The following is a 22,569-nucleotide window of genomic DNA, read 5'->3' on the forward strand; positions in this document are numbered from 1 at the left end:
AGGGCTGTACGGAGGATGGTTCTGGGAGTGATGAAGAATGTGTGTAAGGAAAGAACGTTATCAAAGAGAGCCAAAATGGGTATGTTTGAAGGAATAGTAGCTCCAACAATGTTACATGGGGTATAGATAGGGTTGTACGGAGGATGATGGGTGTGTAGGAAATGAAATGTTTGAGGACAGTATGTGGTGTGAGGGGGTTTGAACTTGTAAGTAATGAAAGGTAAGAGAGACGTATGAAAATAAAAAAGAGTGTGGTTGAGAGAGTAGAAGAGGGTGTGCTTAAGGGGTTTGGGAGTGATGAAGAATGTGTAAGGAGAGAACATTATCTCGGAGAGCCAAAATGGGTATGTTTGAAGGAATAGTAGCTCCAACACTGTTACATGGGCTATAGATAGGGTTGTACTGAGGATGGTGGGTGTGTTGGAAATGAAATGTTTTAGGGCAATATGTGGTGTGAGGGGATTTGAACGAGTAAGTAATGAAAAGTAAGAGAGATGTATGAAAATAAAAAGAGTGTGGTTGAGAGAGTAGAAGAGGGTGTGCTTAAGTGGTTTGGACATATAGAGAGAATGAGTGAAGAAAGGTTGACAAAGAGGATATATGTGCCAGAAGTGGAGGGAAGAAGGAGAATAGGGAGATCAAATTGGAAATGGAAGCGTGGAGTGGAAAAGATTTTGAGTGAGCAGGGCCTGAATGTGCAGGCAGGTGACAGGTGTGCATGAGATAGTGACTTGCAACAATGTGGTATACAGGGTCGTTGTGTTGTCACTGGACGGAACTAGGGCATGTGAAGCATCCAGGTTAAACTTTGGAGAGGTCTATGGGGGGGGCATGGTTCTGGATAGGGAGCTGTGGTTTCAGTGCATTATGTATGACAGCTAGAGAATGGATGCGAGTGGATGTGGCCTTTCTTCATCTGTTCCTGGCGCTAACACAGGGAATGGTGATCAAGTATAAAAAAGATAAATGGATATACATTAGAATTTATGTACATAATGCTTTCTTTTTTGTTGAAATACATCTGGATCCACTTGTGCATACACCAATGTATCACTATTTATCCAAACATTTTTCATCAGTTCTATCTGGAGATGTAAACAGATAGGCTCTAGATAATCAGGACATCACTGTGGCCTAAGCAGTTTACCCCAAGAAAGAGTGACAATACTTCAGAAGGTATTCAAGCTTGATGAGAGAAAGTGACTGCTGATCTCTATTATGGAAATTGTTTTCTTGTACATCATAGAAAGTACTGGTCATTAGAAGATGACTGGAAGGAGAGAAATGGGGGAGGAATGCATGGAATGGTATATGTGAGGGAGGCATAGAAGGACAAGGATAAGTGGACTTTTTTTTGCCATGGCTACCTCCTTCATGGGAGTTCTTAGGGGAACAGGTGTCAGAGATATAGATTGGTGGAGAGAAGGCTACAACCTGGAATTTTTTTCACATTCTGAAGGTATTGACCAACCTAACTGCATTACTGAAGGTCTTGTTTTTCATATGACTCATGTTGTAGTCTCATCTGAAAAAAAATTCTGAGACCCAGACAGGATTTTTTCTTTTCAGGTAGATCATTCTCCCCAGGGTGATCAACAGTACATTGTTACAAGTGTTGACAATTTAGGGGAGGTGGAACGATGGCGTCCATCTACAATGTCACTTTCCCTTAATCTCTCTTCCTTAACTTCTTCAACACTGTCTTCACTTTCTACTGGCCGCTCACCATCGATAGCATCAATCGAAACTCCAGGATGTGATGAAGATACAGGTAAGGCACTTCGATATAAGTGAGTGTTCTTAAAAGGATGAAATAAACGAGAGTGAGTTTGAGGGTTAGGTACAGCAACAACAGACATTCACCACTTGCACATTGAAAAAAATATTTCCAGTACCATCCCCATCAAAATACTCAACACTCAGTTCTTTACAACAGTTCTTGCCAGCTCCTACCCAAAACCCATTCAGCTACCCACTAGCTGCCTCTCAGAAAAAAATTCACCCATTCCATATACTTCAGCTACATGTTTTCACTTACAGACCTCCCAACCCCATGCAAGTACCATAGTGACTAAGCATTCTCACAGACTGACTTAACATGCACTAAACAGCTGAGCCCAAACCCAGTCTGAAGCTCCATTCAACCAGACAGGTGCTTATCTGAAACTACACTCCCTAGACACTTTTTATTTTCTGGAATGTGGACATAGTCCATCTTTCCAAAGTTAAACAGCAGTTTAACATACCACAGTCTGGGCTGTAAGGGTGAAGATCCCTGAAGACTTCATCAGGTATACATATCATGCCTAAGATGCAATTTTCAGACTTAAGATGCTTATATTGTACTCCTCAAGTGTCTAGCACTCAAGATGCTTATATTGTACTCCTCAAGTGTCTAGCACTCACCCCATAAATACAAACAGACGACATCACTACACTTTTTGATCTGTGTTCCTGCCTGGTGGACAAGGTTGGCTTACTCTGAGGTGAGGAATCCCAATAGAGAAGGGTCTGAGGGCAGAAAATAAGGTGATGTTTGTATGTGTATGTGCATATGTATATATAGTGTTATACAACTCTAGGACCTCTTTAATGAGGCTTATACAACTTCTAGGCTTCATTCCATGCAAAAGCAGGGAAATGGTGGACTCCTTTGGAATAAGAAGCTTTCTGCCATAATGTACTCCTTTCCATCTGTCAACAATGATACAGCCTTACCAAAGCCATAATGGGAGTGCTAATAGCACCCTTATTATGGCTGCAGTAAAAGAAAGCTTATGCTGAGAATATACCACAAAGAGGCAAGGGTGGAGAAATATGAGAACACTGTTAGATTGCATGAAAAATGCCAGATAACACAAGAGGACAAACTAAATAAAATTGAAATGGGGCATGACTTTATATGTAAAAAACTGGAGGATGCTCTCATTGTGGGTACAAAGTCAGTTCATTTTTCAAAGAACAATTAACAAAGTAGAGAAGGAGGGCCAAGAACTAGGAAATGACTCTGGGACTGAAGATGACCACAAAGCAAGGAATTATGCAGGAGCAGAAATTTGTATATAAATGCATTGCTCATCATCTTCCTACTTTTCAGGTTTTCTGGCCCGTTGAGATTTTAGGATATGAATCAGGTTAGACTGGCAGTCTGAGACATGTAAAGGAAATATGGTATTTACAAAATTGTGTATGATATGACTGCAACACTGTGGGAAACCAGAAGGCATGACCATTCTGGTACTCCAAATATGCAGCAAACATATATCAATGAAAAGAAAGCACAGAAGGTCTATTATGCAACATGGATAATGCTACTTTAAAGGTAAGGGGTGAAATTAAACAGCAGGAGTAAAACTTCTTATATTAAAAGAAACAAAGAATACAAGACACAAGTCCAACACTGTAGAGTGCAGTGTAGTGCCACATCACTCAGTGTGAATTCAGTGGCTATGGGAATGAGACAAAGGAAACTACATTACTTGCTGGACATGTGATGATTGGAGGAATTGTGGTTAAGCTGTCGTCATGGGCTTTTATGGAAGGGTGAGCCACTTATGAGTGGCTGGCTCCACCCTGGCCTTCCTCTTCTCATCTGTGATTGGAAGAAATGACCATGTACAGTTAGTCCTGATCGGCTGAAGTCAGGTTGAACATGCCCTCATCTCGATTGTGATTGGAGGAGGGGAGCCACATAGTGCCATTCCTGATTGGCTTGAGTTGCCTAATGCCTGGCCCTCATCTCACTAGTGAAATGATGATTGTTGGGAGATGATCTTCCCCAGGCTTGACCTCTTAGCTGACCCTGGCCATGGGGCACCGCAGGTGAGGGAAAAAATGTTCGGCCTAAGTGCCAGATATAACTTGAGTGATGACACAATGAGGGAATGAATTCCAAGCTGAGATAACAGAGGCCCTGTTGGGAAGACTAACCTGGCACAGGACCTGTTGTGGACAAGGAAGTGTTGAGACAGAGGGCCCATGCCCTCGTCATGAAGGGGGAGTGCTCGCTTAGCTTGCTGACCCCTGGCCACCCCATGCCGCCCTACATTTACAATATAAACATTACCTACAGCAACTTACATATGGAACAACACAGATTCATAACAAGGTCTTAGGTTGAACATGCATTGCTAGCACTCTACAGGAGGTGGAAAATGATTGCACCTCTAAATAGGTCTTCAGCTTACCCAGCAAAGGAAAGAAAACTTATTGAATATAACATGGGATTTGCAGGTCATATTTAAAGACTGAGAAAGAAAGAAATTTAATATGGGATTTGGAGGTCATATTAAAAGCTTGAGACAGAAAGAAAAGACATCTCACATGTTTAGTATGTTTTGTATGTATTTTTTTTTTTTTTTTTTTGCTTTGTCGCTGTCTCCCACGTTTGCGAGGTAGCGCAAGGAAACAGACGAAAGAAATGGCCCAACCCACCCCCATACACATGTATATACATACGTCCACACACGCAAATATACATACCTACACAGCTTTCCATGGTTTACCCCAGACGCTTCACATGCCCTGATTCAATCCACTGACTGCATGTCAACCCCGGTATACCACATCGCTCCAATTCACTCTATTCCTTGCCCTCCTTTCACCCTCCTGCATGTTCAGGCCCCGATCACACAAAATCTTTTTCACTCCATCTTTCCACCTCCAATTTGGTCTCCCTCTTCTCCTCGTTCCCTCCACCTCCGACACATATATCCTCTTGGTCAATCTTTCCTCACTCATTCTTTCCATGTGCCCAAACCATTTCAAAACACCCTCTTCTGCTCTCTCAACCACGCCCTTTTTATTTCCACACATCTCTTTAAAATGTGAATTAAAACAACAAAGCTTATAGGAACAGTGTCATTGGATTATATTTTTATTTTACCTGGTTCTTCTTATCCAGATGTTTGGTAATTATCTTTTTCTTTATAATGAACCAAATTTAAAGTGTGTAATGGCTTTCCACAGATGATGATGAGCCTCTACTAAGTGGGTCAGGAGAGGTGTCCAAGGATTGTCCCCAGGGAGAGTTGGACATGTGGAGACAGGTATGCTGAATAAAGTGAAAGGAGCTCTCTCTGCCTTTTAGCTCAGATGGCAAAGATCTTGTAATGGTCTAATGTTTATTTGCAGTCACTTTTTGTTCATAAGTTTTCAGTTGAGGAAATTATTTTAATGACATATTGGTTTTGATATATCTTTGAACGATTATATTTGTGATAAAGGCTGTAGCCTGTTGTTTAAATGGCTTATGAACTATGGGATTGATACTAATATTTTTAAATTCTTATCTTTGAGGATTAGGTCAGAGCTTTTTTTGAAATTCCTAAATATTCTCACAGGCTTGAGGCCAGACAGAATTGATGGGATCTCTTAAATGTTGTATTTATCATTTATTATCCTTTGTTGCTGTCTCCCGCGTTACCAAGGTAGTGCAAGGAAACAGATAAAAGAATGGCCCAACTTACCTACATACATGTGTATATACATACACATCCACATACGCACATATACATACCTATACACTACAATATATTTTTTTTTTTTTTTTTTTTTTTTTGCTTTGTCGCTGTCTCCCGCGTTTGCGAGGTAGCGCAAGGAAACAGACGAAAGAAATGGCCCAACCCACCCCCATACACATGTATATACATACGTCCACACACGCAAATATACATACCTACACAGCTTTCCATGGTTTACCCCAGACGCTTCACATGCCCCGATTCAATCCACTGACAGCACGTCAACCCCGGTATACCACATCGCTCCAATTCACTCTATTCCTTGCCCTCCTTTCACCCTTCTGCATGTTCAGGCCCCGATCACACAAAATCTTTTTCACTCCATCTTTCCACCTCCAATTTGGTCTCTCTCTTCTCCTCGTTCCCTCCACCTCCGACACATATATCCTCTTGGTCAATCTTTCCTCACTCATTCTCTCCATGTGCCCAAACCATTTCAAAACACCCTCTTCTGCTCTCTCAACCACGCTCTTTTTATTTCCACACATCTCTCTTACCCTTACGTTACTTACTCGATCAAACCACCTCACACCACACATTGTCCTCAAACATCTCATTTCCAGCACATCCATCCTCCTGCACACAACTCTATCCATAGCCCACACCTCGCAACCATACAACATTGTTGGAACCACTATTCCTTCAAACATACCCATTTTTGCTTTCCGAGATAATGTTCTCGACTTCCACACATTCTTCAAGGCTCCCAGAATTTTCGCCCCCTCCCCCACCCTATGATCCACTTCCGCTTCCATGGTTCCATCCGCTGCCAGATCCACTCTCAGATATCTAAAACACTTCACTTCCTCCAGTTTTTCTCCATTCAAACTCACCTCCCAATTGACTTGACCCTCAACCCTACTGTACCTAATAACCTTGCTCTTATTCACATTTACTCTTAACTTTCTTCTTTCACACACTTTACCAAACTCAGTCACCAGCTTCTGCAGTTTCTCACATGAATCAGCCACCAGCGCTGTATCATCAGCAAACAACAACTGACTCACTTCCCAAGCTCTCTCATCCCCAACAGACTTCATACTTGCCCCTCTTTCCAAAACTCTTGCATTCACCTCCCTAACAACCCCATCCATAAACAAATTAAACAACCATGGAGACATCACACACCCCTGCCGCAAACCTACATTCACTGAGAACCAATCACTTTCCTCTCTTCCTACACGTACACATGCCTTACATCCTCGATAAAAACTTTTCACTGCTTCTAACAACTTGCCTCCCCCACCATATATTCTTAATACCTTCCACAGAGCATCTCTATCAACTCTATCATATGCCTTCTCCAGATCCATAAATGCTACATACAAATCCATTTGCTTTTCTAAGTATTTCTCACATACATTCTTCAAAGCAAACACCTGATCCACACATCCTCTACCACTTCTGAAACCACACTGCTCTTCCCCAATCTGATGCTCTGTACATGCCTTCACCCTCTCAATCAATACCCTCCCATATAATTTACCAGGAATACTCAACAAACTTATACCTCTGTAATTTGAGCACTCACTCTTATCCCCTTTGCCTTTGTACAATGGCACTATGCACGCATTCCGCCAGACCTCAGGCACCTCACCGTGAGTCATACATACATTAAATAACCTTACCAACCAGTCAACAATACCGTCACCCCCTTTTTTAATAAATTCCACTGCAATACCATCCAAACGCTGCCTTGCCGGCTTTCATCTTCCGCAAAGCTTTTACTACCTCTTCTCTGTTTACCAAATCATTTTCCCTAACCCTCTCACTTTGCACACCACCTCGACCAAAACACCCTATATCTGCCACTCTATCATCAAACACATTCAACAAACCTTCAAAATACTCACTCCATCTCCTTCTCACATCACCACTACTTGTTATCACCTCCCCATTTGCGCCCTTCACTGAAGTTCCCATTTGCTCCCTTGTCTTACGCACAATATATATATTTTTATTTTATTTATTTTATTTTGCTTTGTTGCTATCTCCCGCGTTAGCGAGGTAGCGCAAGGAAACAGACGAAAGAATGGCCCAACCCACCCACATACACATGTATATACATACATGTCTACACACACAAATATACATACCTACACATCTCAATGTACACATATATATACACACACAGACATATATACACACATGTACATAATTCATATTTTCTGCCTTTATTTATTCCCATCGCCACCTCGCCACACATGGAATAACAACCCCCTCCCCCCTCATGTGTGCAAGGTAGCGCTAGGAAAAGACAACAAAGGCCCCATTCGTTCACACTCAGTCTTTAGCTGTCATGCAGTAATGCACCGAAACCACAGTTCCCTTTCCACATCCAGGCCCGACAGAACTTTCTATGGTTTACCCCAGACGCTTCACATGCCTTGGTTCAATCCATTGACAGCACGTCGACCCCGGTATACCACATCGTTGCAGTTCACTCTATTCCTTGCACGCCTTTCACCCTCCTACATGTTCAGGCCCCGATCGCTCAAAATCTTTTTCACTCCATCTTTCCACCTCCAATTTGGCCTCCCACTTCTCCTCGTTCCCTCCACCTCTGACACATATATATCCTCTTGGTCAATCTTTCCTCACTCATTCTCTCCATGTGACCAAACCATTTCAAAACACCCTCTTGTGCTCTCTCAACCACACTCTTTTTATTTCCACACATCTCTCTTACCCTTACATTACTTACTCGATCAAACCCTCTCACACCACATATTGTCCTCAAACATCTCATTTCCAGCACATCCACCCTCCTACACACAACTCTATCCATAGCCCACGCCTCGCAGCCATACAACATTGTTGGAACCACTATCCATTCAAACATACCCATTTTTGCTTTCCGAGATAACATTCTCGACTTCCAAACATTCTTCAAGGCTCCCAGAATTTTCGCCCCCTCCCCCACCCTACGATTCACTTCTGCTTCCATGGTTCCATCCGCTGCCAAATCCACTCCCAGATATCTAAAACACTTTACTACCTCCAATTTTTCTCCATTCAAACTTACTTCCTCCAGTTTTTCTCCATTCAAACTTACCTCCCAATTGACTTGACCCTCAACCCTACTGTACCTAATAGCCTTGCTCTTATTCACATTTACTCTTAACTTTCTTCTTTCACACACTTTACCAAACTCAGTCACCAGCTTCTGCAGTTTCTCACATGAATCAGCCACCAGCGCTGTATCATCAGCGAACAACAACTGACTCACTTCCCAAGCTCTCTCGTCCACAACAGACTGCATACTTGCCCCTCTTTCCAAAACTCTTGCATTCACCTTCCACAACAACCCCATCCATAAACAAATTAAACAACCATGGAGACATTACACACCCCTGCCACAAACCTACATTCACTGAGAACCAGTCACTTTCCTCTCTTCCTACACGTACACATGCCTTACATCCTCGATAAAAACTTTTCACTGCTTCTAACAACTTGCCTCCCACACCATATACTCTTAGTACCTTCCACAGAGCATATCTATCAACTCTATCATATGCTTTCTCCTGATCCATAGATGCTACATACAAATCCATTTGCTTTTCTAAGTATTTCTCACATAGATTCTTCAAAGCAAACACCTGATCCACACATCCTCTACCACTTCTGAAACCACACTGCTCTTCCCCAATCTGATGCTCTGTACATGCCTTCACCCTCTCAATCAATACCCTCCCATATAATTTACCAGGAATACTCAACAAACTTATACCTCTGTAATTTGAGCACTCACTCTTATCCCCTTTGCCTTTGTACAATGGCACTATGCAAGCATTCCGCCAATCCTCAGGCACCTCACCATGAATCCTACATACATTAAATAGCTTTACCAACCAGTCAACAATACAGTCACCCCCTTTTTTGATACATTCCACTGCAATACCATCCAAACCTGCTGCCTTGCCGGCTTTCATCTTCCGCAACGCTTTTACTACCTCTTCTCTGTTTACCAAATCATTTCCCTAACCCTCTCACTTTGCACACCACCTCGACCAAAACACCCTGTATCTGCCACTCTATCATCAAACACACTCCATCTCCTTCTCATATCACCACTACTAGTTATCACCTCCCCATTAGCCCCCTTCACTGAAGTTCCCATTTGCTCCCTTGTCTTTTTTTTTTTTTTTTTTTTTTCGCTGTCTCCTGCGTTTGCGAGGTAGCGCAAGGAAACAGACGAAAGAAATGGCCCAACCCACCCCCATACACATGCCTTGATTCAATCCACTGACAGCACGTCAACCCCGGTATACCACATCGATCCAATTCACTCTATTCTTTGCCCTCCTTTCACCCTCCTGCATGTTCAGGCCCCGATCACACAAAATCTTTTTCACTCCATCTTTCCACCTCCAATTTGGTCCCCCTCTTCTCCTCGTTCCCTCCACCTCCGACACATATATCCTCTTGGTCAATCTTTCCTCACTCATTCTCTCCATGTGACCAAACCATTTCGAAACACCCTCTTCTGCTCTCTCAACCAGGCTCTTTTTATTTCCACACATCTCTCTTACCCTTACGTTACTTACTCAATCAAACCACCTCACACCACACATTGTCCTCAAACATCTCATTTCCAGCACATCCATCCTCCTGCGCACAACTCTATCCATAGTCCACGCCTCGCAACCGTACAACATTGTTGGAACCACTATTCCTTCAAACATACCCATTTTTGCTTTCCGAGATAATGTTCTCGACTTCCACACATTCTTCAAGGCTCCCAGAATTTTCGCCCCCTCCCCCACCCTATGATCCACTTCCGCTTCCATGGTTCCATCCGCTGCCAGATCCACTCCCAGATATCTAAAACACTTCACTTCCTCCAGTTTTTCTCCATTCAAACTCACCTCCCAATTGAATTGACCCTCAACCCTACTGTACCTAGTAACCTTGCTCTTATTCACATTTACTCTTAACTTTCTTCTTTCACACACTTTACCAAACTCAGTCACCAGCTTCTGCAGTTTCTCACATGAATCAGCCACCAGCGCTGTATCATCAGCGAACAACAACTGACTCACTTCCCAAGCTCTCTCATCCCCAACAGACTTCATACTTGCCCCTCTTTCCAAAACTCCCCTGTCTTACGCACTTTAATTACCTCCTTCCAAAACATTTTTTTATTTTCCCCAAAATTTAATGATACTCTCTCACCCCAACTTTCATTTGCCCTCTTTTTCACCTCTTGCACCTTTCTCTTGACCTCCTGCCTCTTTCTTTTATACATCTCCCACTCATTTGCATTTTTTCCCTGCAGAAATCGTCCAAATGCCTCTCTCTTCTCTTTCATTAATAATCTTACTTCTTCATCCCACCACTCACTACCCTTTCTAATCAACCCACCTCCCATGCTTCTCATGCCACAAGCATCTTTTGCGCAATCCATCACTGCTTCCCTAAATACATCCCATTCCTCCCCCACTCCCCTTACCTCCTTTGTTCTCACCTTTTTCCATTCTGTACTCAGTCTCTCCTGGTACTTCCTCACACACGTCTCCTTCCCAAGCTCACTTACTCTCACCACTCTCTTCTCCTCAACATTCTCTCTTCTTTTCTGAAAACCCTTATAAATCTTCACCTTCGCCTCCACAAGATGATGATCAAACATCCCTCCAGTTGCACCTCTCTGCACATTAACATCCAAAAGTCTCTCTTTCATGCGCCTATCAATTAACACGTAATCTGATAACGCTTTCTGGCCATCTATCCTACTTACATATGTATACTTATGTATATCTTGCTTTTTAAACCAGGTATTCCCATGGAGCCATGGAGGGCTGTGTGGGTGTGTGTGTTTGCGTGTGTGGACGTGTGTATGTGCATGTGTATGGGGGGGGGGTTGGGCCATTTCTTTCGTCTGTTTCCTTGCGCTACCTCGCAAACGCGGGAGACAGCGACAAAGTATAAAAAAATAAAAAAAATAAAAAAAAAAAAAAAAAAAAAATTCCCAATCACCAGTCCTTTTTCAGCACATAAATCTACAAGCTCTTCACCATTTCCATTTACAACACTGAACACCCCATGTATACCAATTATTCCCTCAACTGCCACATTACTCACCTCTGCATTCAAATCACCCATCACTGTAACCCGGTCTTGTGCATCAAAACCACTAACACACTCATTTAGCTGCTCCCAAAACACTTGCCTCTCATGATCTTTCTTCTCATGCCCAGGTGCATATGCACCTATAATCACCCATCTCTCTCCATTAACTTCTAACTACATTAACGTCCACACACGCAAATATACCTATACATCTCAATGTATACATATGTATACACACAGACATATATATATATACACATGTACATAATTCATACTGTCTGCCTTTATTTATTCCCATCGCCACCTTGCCACACATGGAATAACAACCCCCTCCCCCCTCATGTGTGCGAGGTAGCGCTAGGAAAAGACAACAAAGGCCCCATTTGTTCACACTCAGTTTCTAGCTGTCATGTAATAATGCACCGAAACCACAGCTCCCTTTCCACATCCAGGCCCCACAGAACTTTCCGTGGTTTACCCCAGACGCTTCACATGCCCTGGCTCAATCCATTGACAGCACGTCGACCCCGGTATACCACATCGTTCCAATTCACTCTATTCCTTGCACGCCTTTCACCCTCCTGCATGTTCAGGCCCCGATCACTCAAAATCTTTTTCACTCCATCTTTCCACCTCCAATTTGGCCTTCCACTTCTCCTCATTCCCTCCACCTCTGACACGTATATCGTCTTGGTCAATCTTTCCTCACTCATTCTCTCCTTGTGACCAAACCATTTCAAAACACCCTCTTCTGCTCTCTCAACCACACTTTTTATTTCCACACATCTCTCTTACCCTTACATTACTTACTCGATCAAACCACCTCACACCACATATTGTCCTCAAACATCTCATTTCCAGCACATCCACCCTCCTGCGCACAACTCTATCCACAGCCCACGCCTTGCAACCATACAACATTGTTGGAACCACTATTCCTTCAAACATAACCAATTTTTGCTTTCTGAGATAATGTTCTCGACTTCCAAACATTCTACAAGGCTCCCAGAATTTTAGCCCCCTCCCCCACCCTATGATTCACTTCCGCTTCCATGGTTCCATCCGCTGCCAGATCCACTCCCAGATATCTAAAATACTTTACTTCCTCCAGTTTTTCTCCATTCAAACTTACTTTCCAATTAACTTGACCCTCAACCCTACTGTACCTTGCTCTTATTCACATTTACTCTTAACTTTCTTCTTTCACACACTTTACCAAACTCAGTCACCAGCTTCTGCAGTTTCTCACATGAATCAGCCACCAGCGCTGTATCATCAGCAAACAATAACTGACTCACTTCCCAAGCTCTCACATCCACAACAGACTGCATACTTGCCCCTCTTTCCAAAACTCTTGCATTTACCTCCCTAACAACCCCATCCATAAACAAATTAAACAACCATGGAGACATCACACACCCCTGCTGCAAATCTACATTCACTGAGAACCAATCACTTTCCTCTCGTCCTACACATACACATGCCTTACAGCCTCGATAAAAACTTTTCACTGCTTCTAAGAACTTGCCTCCCACACCATATATTCTTAATACCTTCCACAGAGCATCTCTATCAACTCTGTCATATGCCATCTCCAGATCCATAAATGCTACATACAAATCCATTTGCTTTTCTAAGTATTTCTCACACACATTCTTCAAAGCAAACACCTGATCCACACATCCTCTACCACTTCTGAAAGCACACTGCTCTTCCCCAATCTGATGCTCTGTACATGCCTTCACCCTCTCAATCAATACCCTCCCATATAATTTACCAGGAATACTCAACAAACTTATACCTCTGTAATTTGAGCATTCACTCTTATCCCCTTTGCCTTTGTACAGTGGCACTATGCAAGCATTCCACCAATCCTCAGGCACCTCACCATGAATCCTACATACATTAAAGAACTTTACCAACCAGTCAACAATACAGTCACCCCCTTTTTTAATAAATTCCACTGCAATACCATCCAAACCTGCTGCCTTGCCGGCTTTCATCTTCTGCAAAGCTTTTACTACCTCTTCTCTGTTTACCAAATCATTTTCCCTAACCCTCTCACTTTGCACACCAACTCCACCAAAACATCCTATATCTGCCACTCTTATCATCAAACACATTCCACAAACCTTCAAAATACTCACTCCATCTCCTTCTCACATCACCACTACTTGTTATCACCTCCCCATTAGCCCCCTTCACTGAAGTTCCCATTTGCTCCCTTGTCTTACGCACTTTATTTACCTCCTTCCAAAACATCTTTTTATTCTCCCTAAAATTTAATGATACTCTCTCACCCCAACTCTCATTTGCAGGTGACAGCGACAAAGCAAAATAAATAAATAATAAATAGATCATTATTGTTAATGATATATTTGAACAAGATGTGATTATCTCATTTATCTTTGTCGAAGTAACTAGACCTTCATTACAAATGAGAAATTAGAACTGTCTGTTTCTTATTACTCGTTTTCTATTCTTGTCTTTCCAGGTCCTTCCCAAGTTGCAAGCTGTACCTCAGCAATTGCCCAAAGGTGTTTCAGGGTTGGTGAAACGAGGTATCCCTGAGGCCCTACGAGGCGAGGTCTGGCAGCTGTTGGCTGGCTGCTCCAATGATGTAGACATGATGGAAACTTATCGAGTACTTATAACAAAGGTAAGATGCTGTATTTATTTTTTGATAGGTATTTGATGAAAAGTGCAGGTATTAGATGTTATGTAGCTTGCAATAACTTGGTAACATATAGATTATTGTGTTCAACATATGCAAGGCTTCTGTGCTTTTGTTAAGATGAAATACAGTGTCAGTGGAAAGAAACGACACATCCCATTGAAATGCAATGGAAAATACATCTCAAAAAACACCACCACAAACCACCTTATGTTAGTGGTGGCTCTCTCTGGTGACATGTGGCATGTTTTCACGCCTCGAGCGTAGCTCAGGGCGAGTGACAGACTGCCCCAGTTGTCTGAAAATTCTGTGGGGTGCTGATGTATCATTTTAGCACTCCTGCCTGTGCTACCTCCCAGATGCCACCCAACGCCATTTCGTGTACCCATAGTGCCCCACATCAGTAAATATGGGTTGAACCATGACGTCGAACGAGGAGAGGTCCCGTATCCTCACTTTGAGGGAGGAAAACGTCTCCATTAAAGATATTTATGCCCAACTTGGACGTTCTCAGTCGACCATCTTGAGGCTTCTCGCTGCCGGCAGGGCGCTTACCCCCAACCAGGTTCCAGCCCCTAAATCATGCTTTGGGAGGCCGAGAGAAAACTCTCAGAAGACAGACAATATCCTACGGCGTGAAGTATTAAAAAACCCGTTCATTACGTCCACAGAACTCAAGAAAATGTACCCTGAGCTGCTAGGTAATGTTGCTACCCGCACCAGCGTCACCACCTCCCGTCACGACACGCGGTAGTGAAGCCACTTGTAACAGCTGGCATGAAGTGCCGTAGACTTCAATTTGCATGAAGATACCAAGACTGGATCCCAGAGAAATGGATGCAGACCTGTTTCTCTGATGAATCGACCTTTAAGACAGTACGTGTTTGTGTTAAGCGCTACTGCCGAAGCCTAAACTCCAAGCAGTACCATCCTAGATACACCGCAAAAGTCATCTAACACCCTCCTTCACTGATGGTTTGGGGAATTTTCAGTGGTGCCAACCCAGCTGGGGACTTACTTTTTTCTCCCTGAAAACGAGACAATGCGTGCTGCAAATTATTTGGATATGATGAAGGATCGCATGCACCATTTCTATGACCTTCATCGACCCGAAGGCGTGTTTATGCATGACGGGGCCCCTTGTCATGGCTCAGACCTCGTCAAAAAGTGGCTAGAGGACACAAACATGGAAGTGCTCGAGTGGCCGGGAAATTCCCCAGATCTTAACCCGATTGAGAATGGCTGGGCACACATCCAGTATGAGTTATCCCTTATCCAGACGACGTCCATCCCATGCCTAAAAGAGGCAATCACCAAGGTGTGGAAAAATATTGACAAAGAATACTTCAGATCCTTGGCCAGGAGCATGCTAGACCGTCTTGAAGAAGTTAGGAAGCTCAGAGGAGACATCACGAAGTAGTAGGATGAATATAAATACCCTGTTTGGTAATTTTTTTCCTATTTCCCATATTTGGTGTTCGTTTTCATTGTAGGTGTCATTTCTTTCCGCCGACACTTTATGTTTATAACGACAACCCTAAAAACATGTTTCCTCTCTTATATTTGTGAAAGTAAATGTTTGCATTCTTTCCTCAGGACTGTCCCAGTGAACAAGTAATCCTTCGAGATATCAATCGAACTTTCCCTGCTCATGATTATTTCAAGGAGGCTGGAGGTGTGGGTCAAGATGCACTTTACAAAATCAGCAAGGCTTATGCTGTCTATGACGAAGAAGTTGGCTACTGCCAGGGATTATCTTTTCTAGCTGCTGCCCTACTGTTACATGTAAGCTTTAAGTATTTGTGAAAGTGATATGCATAGTTAGGAAATAACTCTCCTGAAATAAGGTTTCTTATATCTATGACAGAGAGTGAGCTCCAGTTGGATAAATTAACAAATGAAAACAACTGTTTACAAGGTAAATGTTTACCATTAGTTTTCCATCATCCCAGGTGCCTTTGCCTTAAAGTTCATACTTCAACACTAGAACCAGTAAAAGCACAACCACAACCTTGCCATGAATATAAACAGTCTGTCCATGAAATTCTCATCCTTGAAAATGATTGGTTGATGTATAGCTAGTTTTAAGGGCATAACTGTTAAAGGAGTAACAATGAAAGATATCTCTGTTAACTATGTATAATTGCAAAGAATTATGTAAAGTGCTAAAATGTGAAACAATAATGTTTTGTATAAGTTAGTACTGGTTTCTTCACGAGTTTCTCCTCCCTCTTCAAGACTTAAAATTCAGGTCATAAGTGGCCTGAATTGACAGTTGCTCAACTTGAGTGGTATAGGATTTTCGGAGTTTGCTAACAGCAACAACAGAGAACAGTATTAGCAAGAATAAGATGGCATTATATTGACAGTGTGATCTTGTGACTTAAAACTAGATTTTGTTGCTTAGGTAAAAGATTCTGTTAGCAGGAGGTAACTTCATGGATTGCTTAGATTACTTGTTAGCTACATTTAATTAACGGCAAGTATTGTTTTTATTTATCCAAGGGGATAGTTGAGAAAGTAAACAATCTATGTCTCCTGTATGTCGCAGATGATGACTGCGAGTACTTGTCTACTTATGTTGAGATTTTTTTCCAAAATGGCAGGGTTATTGTGTAGTGCTCATGGCTTATCTTTTCTGTTGGAATTATCAGAATCTTGACAGTAAGCTTTAGTATCACATGATTAAAGTTAAGTCATTGATGATTTATAGGGAAGCCAAGACAAGACTTTTGTTTTTGACCAGAGGCTACATCAAGGAAAACTATCTTATTCAGGGAGAATATTGAGAAAGGTGCACTTCAAGTGCACACAATGTACCCTCCTAAACCTAGACTAATTAGTGTGCAAGCGTCAAGTTTGGGATGTAATCCAAGCTTTTGGAAAAACCTATAATCTTCTAAAATCATGTTAAGGGACATATTCAGGATTTGGGAAGAAAAAATCAAGCTCCATTATTCACATCACTTGACAAAATGTCCTCGCATTTATTTTTTTTGAAAGCTGGCAGGCTATCAAAGTGTCCAACTTATTTGAATGTCCAACATTCATAGTGACTAGGTTAGAGAGGATATATTGTTGTTGATTGTAAGGAAAAGCAAGATATGTTTAAGGGGTAGTCAAGAAATGTATGAATTGTGTAAGGAAAAACTGTTGTGTGTAGTAACCTAGAATATTTGATAAAAGTTGTAGAATATATTTTGAAGAAGACTGAATATATCGGTAAGCTTGAAATTACTGAATTATCTGTGTATTCCATGTAAACATTTTCCTCCCTCATTGCTCAACTTATACTTGTGTGCTCATAAAATTAGATTTTAAATTCTCTATTTTTTCTTTTACTAGATAATAGATGTATCAAGAAAAATCTTGAAATATATTAGTGTAGTTTGTTCACTGTCAGTGGATGTAGTGAAACATGAGTGAAAAAATGAAACATTGTTATATGTGGATAAAAAGGATTGATTTTCACCTCATTCACAGATGCCAGAGGTACATTGTTATATGTGGATAAAAAATGCTTAATTTTCACTTCTTTCACAGATGCCAGAGGAACAGACATTTTGTATATTAGTCAAGATAATGTTTGAATATGGCTTACGGGATTTGTTCAAAGATGGCTTTGAGATACTCCACATGAGATTTTATCAACTTCGAAAACTGATAGAAGTAAGTGTGTCAGCACAATAGGATCATGTAGTATTCTCTTAGATTAATCAAAATTGTGATTTTTTATGTAGCAATTTCAGCAAGGCTTGAATTCATCATTTATTATTGAATGATAATGGGAGATAAGGGAGAAAGATTACTTCCCATGTATTCCCTGTGTGTTATAGAAGGTGACTAAAAGGGGAGGGAGGGCAGGGCTGGAAATCCTCCCATCATTTTTAATTTTCTAAAAGAAGGAACAGAGAAGGGGCCAAGTGAGGATATTCTCTCGGAGGATCAGCCCTCTGTTCTTAACGCTAACTTGCTAACATGGGCAATGCCGAATATGTATGAAATACACATTGCGCTACCTTGCTAACGCGGGAGAGAGCGACGAAGCAAAATCAATAAATAAAAAATAAATATATTTTTTTTTTTTTTTGCCGCTGTCTCCCGCGTTTGCGAGGCAGCGCAAGGAAACAGACGAAAGAAATGGCCCAACCCACCCCCATACACATGTATATACATACGTCCACACATGCAAATATACATACCTACACAGCTTTCCATGGTTTACCCCAGACGCTTCACATGCCCTAATTCAACCCACTGACAGCACGTCAACCCCGGTATACCACATCGATCCAATTCACTCTATTCCTTGCCCTCCTTTAACCCTCCTGCATGTTCAGGCCCCAATCACACAAAATCTTTTTCACTCCATCTTTCCACCTCCAATTTGGTCTCCCACTTCTCCTCGTTCCCTCCACCTCCGTCACATATATCCTCTTGGTCAATCTTTCCTCACTCATTCTCTCCATGTGCCCAAACCATTTCAAAACACCCTCTTCTGCTCTCTCAACCACGCTCTTTTTATTTCCACATATCTCTCTTATCCTTACGTTACTTACCCGATCAAACCACCTCACACCACACATTGTCCTCAAACATCTCATTTCCAGCACATCCATCCTCCTGCGCACAACTCTATCCATACCCCATGCCTTGCAACCATACAACATTGTTGGAAGCTCTATTCCTTCAAACATACCCATTTTTGCTTTCCGAGATAATGTTCTCGACTTCCACACATTCTTCAAGGCTCCCAGAATTTTCGCCCCCTCCCCCACCCTATGATCCACTTCCGCTTCCATGGTTCCATCCGCTGCCAGATCCACTCCCAGATATCTAAAACACTTTACTTCCTCCAGTTTTTCTCCATTCAAACTTACCTCCCAATTGACTTGACCCTGAACCCTACTGTACCTAATAACCTTGCTCTTATTCACATTTACTCTTAACTTTCTTCTTTCACACACTTTACCAAACTCAGTCACCAGCTTCTGCAGTTTCTCACATGAATCAGCCACCAGCGCTGTATCATCAGCGAACAACAACTGACTCACTTCCCAAGCTCTCTCATCCCCAACAGACTTTATACTTGCCTCTCTTTCCAAAACTCTTGCTTTCACCTCCCTAACAACCCCATCCATAAACAAATTAAACAACCATGGAGACATCACACACCCCTGCCGCAAACCTACATTCACTGAGAACCAATCACTTTCCTCTCTTCCTACACGTACACATGCCTTACATCCTCGATAAAAACTTTTCACTGCTTCTAACAACTTGCCTCCCACACCATATATTCTTAATACCTTCCACAGAGCATCTCTATCAACTCTATCATATGCCTTCTCCAGATCCATAAATGCTACATACAAATCCATTTGCTTTTCTAAGTATTTCTCACATACATTCTTCAAAGCAAACGCCTGATCCACACATCCTCTACCACTTCTGAAACCACACTGCTTTTCCCCAATCTGATGCTCTGTACATGCCTTCACCCTCTCAATCAATACCCTCCCATATAATTTACCAGGAATACTCAACAAACTTATACCTCTGTAATTTGAGCACTCACTCTTATCCCCTTTGCCTTTGTACAATGGCACTATGCACGCATTCCGCCAATCCTCAGGCACCTCACCATGAGTCATACATACATTAAATAACCTTACCAACCAGTCAACAATACAGTCACCCCCTTTTTTAATAAATTCCACTGCAATACCATCCAAACCTGCTGCCTTGCCGGCTTTCATCTTCCGCAAAGCTTTTACTACCTCTTCTCTGTTTACCAAATCATTTTCCCTAACCCTCTCAACTTTGCACACCACCTCGACCAAAACACCCTATATCTGCCACTGTCATCAAACACATTCAACAAACCTTCAAAATACTCACTCCATCTCCTTCTCACATCACCACTACTTGTTATCACGTCCCCATTTGCGCCCTTCACTGAAGTTCCCATTTGCTCCCTTGTCTTACGCACTTTATTTACCTCCTTCGAGAACATCTTTTTATTCTCCCTAAAATTTAATGATACTCTCTCACCCCAACTCTCATTTGCCCTCTTTTTCACCTCTTGCACCTTTCTCTTGACCTCCTGTCTCTTTCTTTTATACATCTCCCACTCAATTGCATTTTTTCCCTGCAAAAATCGTCCAAATGCCTCTCTCTTCTCTTTCACTAATAATCTTACTTCTTCATCCCACCACTCACCACCCTTTCTAATCAACCTACCTCCCACTCTTCTCATGCCACAAGCATCTTTTGCGCAATCCATCACTGATTCCCTAAATACATCCCATTCCTCCCCCATTCCCCTTACTTCCATTGTTCTCACCTTTTTCCATTCTGTACTCAGTCTCTCCTGGTACTTCCTCACACAAGTCTCCTTCCCAAGCTCACTTACTCTCACCACCCTTTTCACCCCAACATTCACTCTTCTTTTCTGAAAACCCATACAAATCTTCACCTTAGCCTCCACAAGATAATGATCAGACATCCCTCCAGTTGCACCTCTCAGTACATTAACATCCAAAAGTCTCTCTTTCGCACGCCTGTCAATTAACACGTAATCCAATAATGCTCTCTGGCCATCCCTTCTACTTACATACGTATACTTATGTATATCTCGCTTTTTAAACCAGGTATTCCCAATCACCAGTCCTTTTTCAGCACATAAATCTACAAGCTCTTCACCATTTCCATTTACAACACTGAACACCCCATGTATACCAATTATTCCCTCAACTGCCACATTACTCACCTTTGCATTCAAATCACCCATCACTATAACCCGGTCTCGTGCATCAAAACCACTAACACACTCATTCAGCTGCTCCCAAAACACTTGCCTCTCATGATCTTTCTTCTCATGCCCAGGTGCATATGCACCAATAATCACCCATCTCTCTCCATCAACTTTCAGTTTTACCCATATTAATCGAGAATTTACTTTCTTACATTCTATCACATACTCCCATAACTCCTGTTTCAGGATTACTGCTACTCCTTCCCTTGCTCTTGTCCTCTCACTAACCCCTGACTTTACTCTGAAGACATTCCCAAACCACTCTTCCCCTTTACCCTTGAGCTTCGTTTCACTCAGAACCAAAACATCCAGGTTCCTTTCCTCAAACATACTACCTATCTCTCCTTTTTTCACATCTTGGTTACATCCACACACATTTAGACACCCCAGTCTGAGCCTTCGAGGAGGATGAGCACTCCCCGCGTGACTCCTTCTGTTTCCCATTTTAGAAAGTTAAAAAAAATACAAGAGGGGAGGATTTCTGGCCCCCCACTCCCGTCCCCTCTAGTCGCCTTCTACGACACGCGAGGAATGCGTGGGAAGTATTCTTTCACCCCTATCCCCAGGGATAATATATATATATATATATATATTTTTTTTTTTCTTTGCTTTGTCGCTGTCTCCCGCGTTTGCGAGGTAGCGCAAGGAAACAGATGAAAGAAATGGCCCAACCCACCCCCATACACATGTATATACATACGTCCACACACGCAAATATACATACCTACACAGCTTTCCATGGTTTACCCCAGACGCTTCACATGCCCTAATTCAATCCACTGACAGCACGTCAACCCCGGTATACCACATCGATCCAATTCACTTTTTCCTTGCCCTCCTTTCACCCTCCTGCATGTTCAGGCCCCGATCACACAAAATCTTTTTCACTCCATCTTTCCACCTCCAATTTGGTCTCCCACTTCTCCTCGTTCCCTCCACCTCCAACACATATATCCTCTTGGTCAATCTTTCCTCACTCATTCTCTCCATGTGCCCAAACCATTTCAAAACACCCTCTTCTGCTCTCTCAACCACGCTCTTTTTATTTCCACACATCTCTCTTACCCTTACGTTACTCGATCAAACCACCTCACACTACACATTATCCTCAAACATCTCATTTCCAGCACATCCATCCTCCTGCGCACAACTCTATCCATAGCCCACGCCTCGCAACCATACAACATTGTTGGAAGCACTATTCCTTCAAACATACCCATTTTTGCTTTCCGAGATAATGTTCTCGACTTCCACACATTCTTCAAGGCTCCCAGAATTTTTCGCCCCCTCCCCCACCCTATGATCCACTTCTGCTTCCATGTTTCCATCCGCTGCCAGATCCACTCCCAGATATCTAAAACACTTTACTTCCTCCAGTTTTTCTTCATTCAAACTTACCTTCCAATTGACTTGACCCTCAACCCTACTGTACCTAATAACCTTGCTCTTATTCACATTTACTCTTAACTTTCTTCTTTCACACA

General features: G+C 42.3%; 1 protein-coding gene across 6 annotated transcripts in view; it reads left to right on the forward strand.

The window, feature by feature from the left end:
• The window catches only part of LOC139748664 (rab GTPase-activating protein 1-like), a 158,869-nt gene that overhangs the window by 78,254 nt on the left and 58,046 nt on the right, over positions 1–22,569 (forward strand). For all 6 annotated transcript variants that reach the window (XM_071661926.1, XM_071661927.1, XM_071661923.1 and 3 more), the window contains 5 exons: positions 1,570–1,771; positions 4,969–5,048; positions 14,089–14,253; positions 15,865–16,053; positions 17,812–17,937. In XM_071661926.1, the coding sequence (XP_071518027.1) occupies positions 1,570–1,771; positions 4,969–5,048; positions 14,089–14,253; positions 15,865–16,053; positions 17,812–17,937 (762 nt within the window). The remainder of the gene's footprint in view (positions 1–1,569; positions 1,772–4,968; positions 5,049–14,088; positions 14,254–15,864; positions 16,054–17,811; positions 17,938–22,569) is intronic.

The sequence above is a fragment of the Panulirus ornatus genome, chromosome 5 (genome assembly GCF_036320965.1).
Source record: "Panulirus ornatus isolate Po-2019 chromosome 5, ASM3632096v1, whole genome shotgun sequence".
Classification (NCBI taxonomy): domain Eukaryota; kingdom Metazoa; phylum Arthropoda; class Malacostraca; order Decapoda; family Palinuridae; genus Panulirus; species Panulirus ornatus.